At 39.5% G+C, this 3,807-nt stretch overlaps 1 protein-coding gene across 5 annotated transcripts in view; it reads right to left on the bottom strand.

The window, feature by feature from the left end:
- Positions 1 to 3,807, bottom strand: part of LOC111268863 (uncharacterized) — a gene marked incomplete at its 3' end in the record, with an annotated part of 33,662 nt that continues 29,855 nt past the window's right edge. Inside the window, 5 exon segments of one of the 5 annotated variants that reach the window (XM_022848055.1) lie at positions 1 to 221; positions 688 to 929; positions 1,117 to 1,518; positions 1,833 to 2,309; positions 3,599 to 3,685. In XM_022848055.1, coding sequence (XP_022703790.1) covers positions 1 to 221; positions 688 to 929; positions 1,117 to 1,518; positions 1,833 to 2,297 — 1,330 coding nt within the window. 5 annotated transcript variants of the gene reach the window in all.

Raw genomic sequence — 3,807 nt, 5'->3', positions numbered from 1 at the left:
CATCAGTGGTTATCTTCAGGGCATGTTCAAGCCTGCCATCATTTGCATTTGCAGCTGCTGCGCTCGTAGCACGAACATATGCATTATCCGGACCAGTTAACAGTGAAACGACGAGTGCTTTGGCAAGCGTCACAGGTTCGCAGTTGCAGTCATCTACCCGAAAATGGTATTTCCACCAAAATTTTCTGTTGCTCATAAACTCAACAGAATGATCGTACTTCCTGAAAGATAGGAAACACGAAGAGATATATTTAAACTAAAGATCCAGAAGAGTGTCGCTGCTGGAATCATCAGCCCTTTTTGACCCGAGGCAAAGCTCTAGTTACGTAATGAATAATGTGCCAAAGAAAATTTTGGACGATCGTACGCAATCACACGAGTTACGGTATTCTTCATAAATGACTCTGGAATACATGTTTCGAGCATTTCTTTCGCCATTCTAATAAACAAAAACTTTAAATGTCCATATTCTGAATTATCGATTATATCAAATTAGACAAATGCAGTAGCTTTGTTTTCGTTTCGCTGTCTGTCAGTAGATGTAAGAACGTAGACACAGTCCTGATAATCATTTATTTTATCAAAGATTTTCCGCAGGAATTGAAAACTTCACTTTGTCATGACAACAGAAGACTAATTTACGCCATTTGGACACTTCCTGCATTTCTTGCCTATCATAAACTTTACCTGGCGAGCAATAGCGTAGCCGCCAAAAGTCTCCATCCCCTAAGGCATGCTCTTCTTTCCCAGTGGTCAAGATACGTCGCTAGTCGGTCAGCTACATCTTGAAAATCCGCTACCTCCCCGAGATCTAAAATCGTTTCCGCATAGTCGAGAACAAGAGTGTCTGCCGGTGCCATCACTAATATCTTCCGAATGCAAGCAAGACGGCGAATTGAGCTGTCGACATCCTGGCGCTGACGTAGAAGCTAAAAAAGAAACCCATGTGCCTGCATTATGCAATGCAATCGCAATAACTTCATTTTTCAGCATCGATTCGATTGGTAACATATACTATATAGAAATCTAGTTTGAAAGTTTTGAAACTCTTACGAATACACCTTGTCATACGCTTCTAACTAAACATAAGCATGACACTAGAGCTACAAGACGTACCTGACAATAAAATAGAAATCCCGTCAAATGGTTCGGATTACGTTTTATATAGGATTTTAGAACTTTTTCGAAGTTGAACTCTTCGTCCATTTGCTCATACAACAGGCCCATCTGTAGGAAGACATCGCCTACTACTTTGGGAACACAGAAGGCGCCCTCGAGCGATTTGCGCACCAGCGCCCGTTGGTGGCTTAAAGCAACTTCTCGAAAAGCCCGTTCATCATCTGTTAGGGTGCCGGAGAGAAGTTCCGGATCACTTTGAAGTTTTGTGAGCTCACGTACCCGCTGTAGCGCGACGTAGCCATGAAAGATGGCTAGCAAAGGATTGGTCTCGCGACCTTTTTCGCGGCTTATGGCGTGAGTGTCTGCCCAGTTTGTGATGGGCTCGAATTCGTAAGTAAGCTAGATAAATATATAAGCAATATTGCAGAAACTGAAAGAAGTTCTTTAGCTAAATAGCTTGAAAGAAGCTATAGAAAAAGCTATTTTCTATGATTACATTTGACTAATCAAATTATCAGTAACATGCTTACCGGTTAGCACAGTTAGTAACTGGTAAATTATTAGATTATTCATAACGTTTCAAAAGTTCGTAATATATTTTTCTTTGAAATGCTTGCGTATTTCATCTGGATAATAATTACAAAAAATCAATTGAAGTACAGATAAGGGAGAAAAGGATCGTCTATATGAGTGTTTAAAATATGCATAGGTACCTGTTGATTTTGCAGCATAAGGAGGAGAGATTCTAGAAGTGCCCCTGTTCTTACAAGAGGATCGAGCGGCAGAACACAGACCGCCAAATCTTCGAGAAGTCTTCTATTCAGTGGGTAATAGAACGCAGCAAACAATAGGCCACGCAGGGGTGCCTCGAACCCACATATGATTGGCTCGTTATGCAGTAATTTTGCAAGATGTACAAGACTTGATCCGCGCCCGTGCCGTAACGCGTAACCCATAAGATTTACAACGGAGCCCGACGAGGCTGTCATCCAAAATTGGCGCCCTTGACAACGAGGATTATTGTAAATGCCATGGCGTAATCCGGTCGAAGATAAAAATGACAACGACGACTCCTCATCCTGGTCCGCCGGGGGGGTTACTCTTCCATGAGAACCACTATCCGATGAACCTGACGAAATCACTAAAGCTTGAGATAACGGTTTGTCACGACGTGGCATTGCGTCCAAAACCTGTCAAAGCAAACACAGGTATGTTACGGTGGTCTTGTATTCCTACAAGTATGTACTTAATTTACTAGTAAACCTTATAAATGAGAAACTGTGAAAATGACTAAATCTATTTTCAGGCCTCGAAACAATGTCACACAGTCAAAAGCATTAAATCAACAGCTAGACTAGTAGAAATTAATGGAACGTTTATGTAGAAAAAAAATTATTTTGAGTATTTAAATTAGCCGTCTTTAATTAATTAAATAAATTATTTAATGAGAATGCACAATAATAATAATGACTGATCTACTACTCGCCTATTATCTTCACCTAACGGGGTAATTTCAAATGTGTATGTAATATATCTGGTTGCATATAATAAATTATAAATATTAAACTGCGCTCTCAGAAAACTAGCTATATATATCATCAGTAAATAATATGTTAGTGACGAGGTGATATCACGCTTGACGTACTTCTTAAAAGATAAAATTTATCGTGCACGTTTGTTGCTATCGCAAAAATGTTGAATGATACTTTGTAAAATCATAGCTTCTCTATTGCCATATGATTTACCTTTGCATTTTGCAATAACTTATAACAAAAATAGGAAAACTACATTTTGACTTACTTTGGTTCAGCTAGAACATTCACTCCCGGCACTTAATTATATGCACAGAAAAGTGTAAACCTTTAAAGCTAGTGTTGAGTAATGCATCCCATTCTTGCTCAAACAGCTATGTTGACGGCCATACGTTTGTAAAACATCTTCAAAATAAATAAAAATTTTCGATTAAAGTGCGCGCATAGCGACCCGTGTGTTGACATAAGTAAGAAATTCGAATACACTAACTCGAACACACGGTATATACCTAACATTCATTGACAAAATATTCGAACTATATCATTCGCACTTTTTTGTCAATGAAACTCTAAACAACGCTCTTATTCAGATAAAGCTAGTTTCACACGAAGTTTTGCATAATGGAAGCCCCATGCCAGGGTAAGTTCGAAACTTCGGTTGCCCACTTTTTGCTGGCATAATTTCGAAAATACCGAAAGTTTGATTACCTATTTAGTTCTGCACGAATTTTTGCGCGTTTCTAAATTGAGCACTGGTATGTAGTGCACACGCACGCTAATGTCTCACTATATTCAATTTGATTTAAACCATTTTGAGTTCTAAGTAGGGGTATGCGTTTCGATCAATGGCTCGATCTCCTACTCAGAAAAACACTTCAGCGTTACAAGAGATTTTGCATTATCATTGGCGTAATACTGTTCTACAGCATTTATGTGCCTCTAATTACCTATGTGCTATAGACCTCAACATTATAACATAACCTGAACGTGGACTTGATAGTAGGAAACCATAAACCACACCAGTTGGAACACACTGTCTAATAGGAAACCTTCTATCCAAATGCAAGTGTGGCCCTTTCCCAGCCTGGCCCACCCTCTCCAGCGCATGAGCGGACCTCATGAGCGTATTATGTTTTGAGAAAATCGGCAGAGTTTC

Source organism: Varroa jacobsoni, unplaced genomic scaffold (genome assembly GCF_002532875.2).
Source record: "Varroa jacobsoni isolate VJ856 unplaced genomic scaffold, vjacob_1.0 scaffold_1324, whole genome shotgun sequence".
Lineage (NCBI taxonomy): Eukaryota > Metazoa > Arthropoda > Arachnida > Mesostigmata > Varroidae > Varroa > Varroa jacobsoni.
The sequence above is the reverse complement of the archived record's forward strand: the minus strand, read 5'-3'. Positions and strand labels throughout refer to the sequence as shown.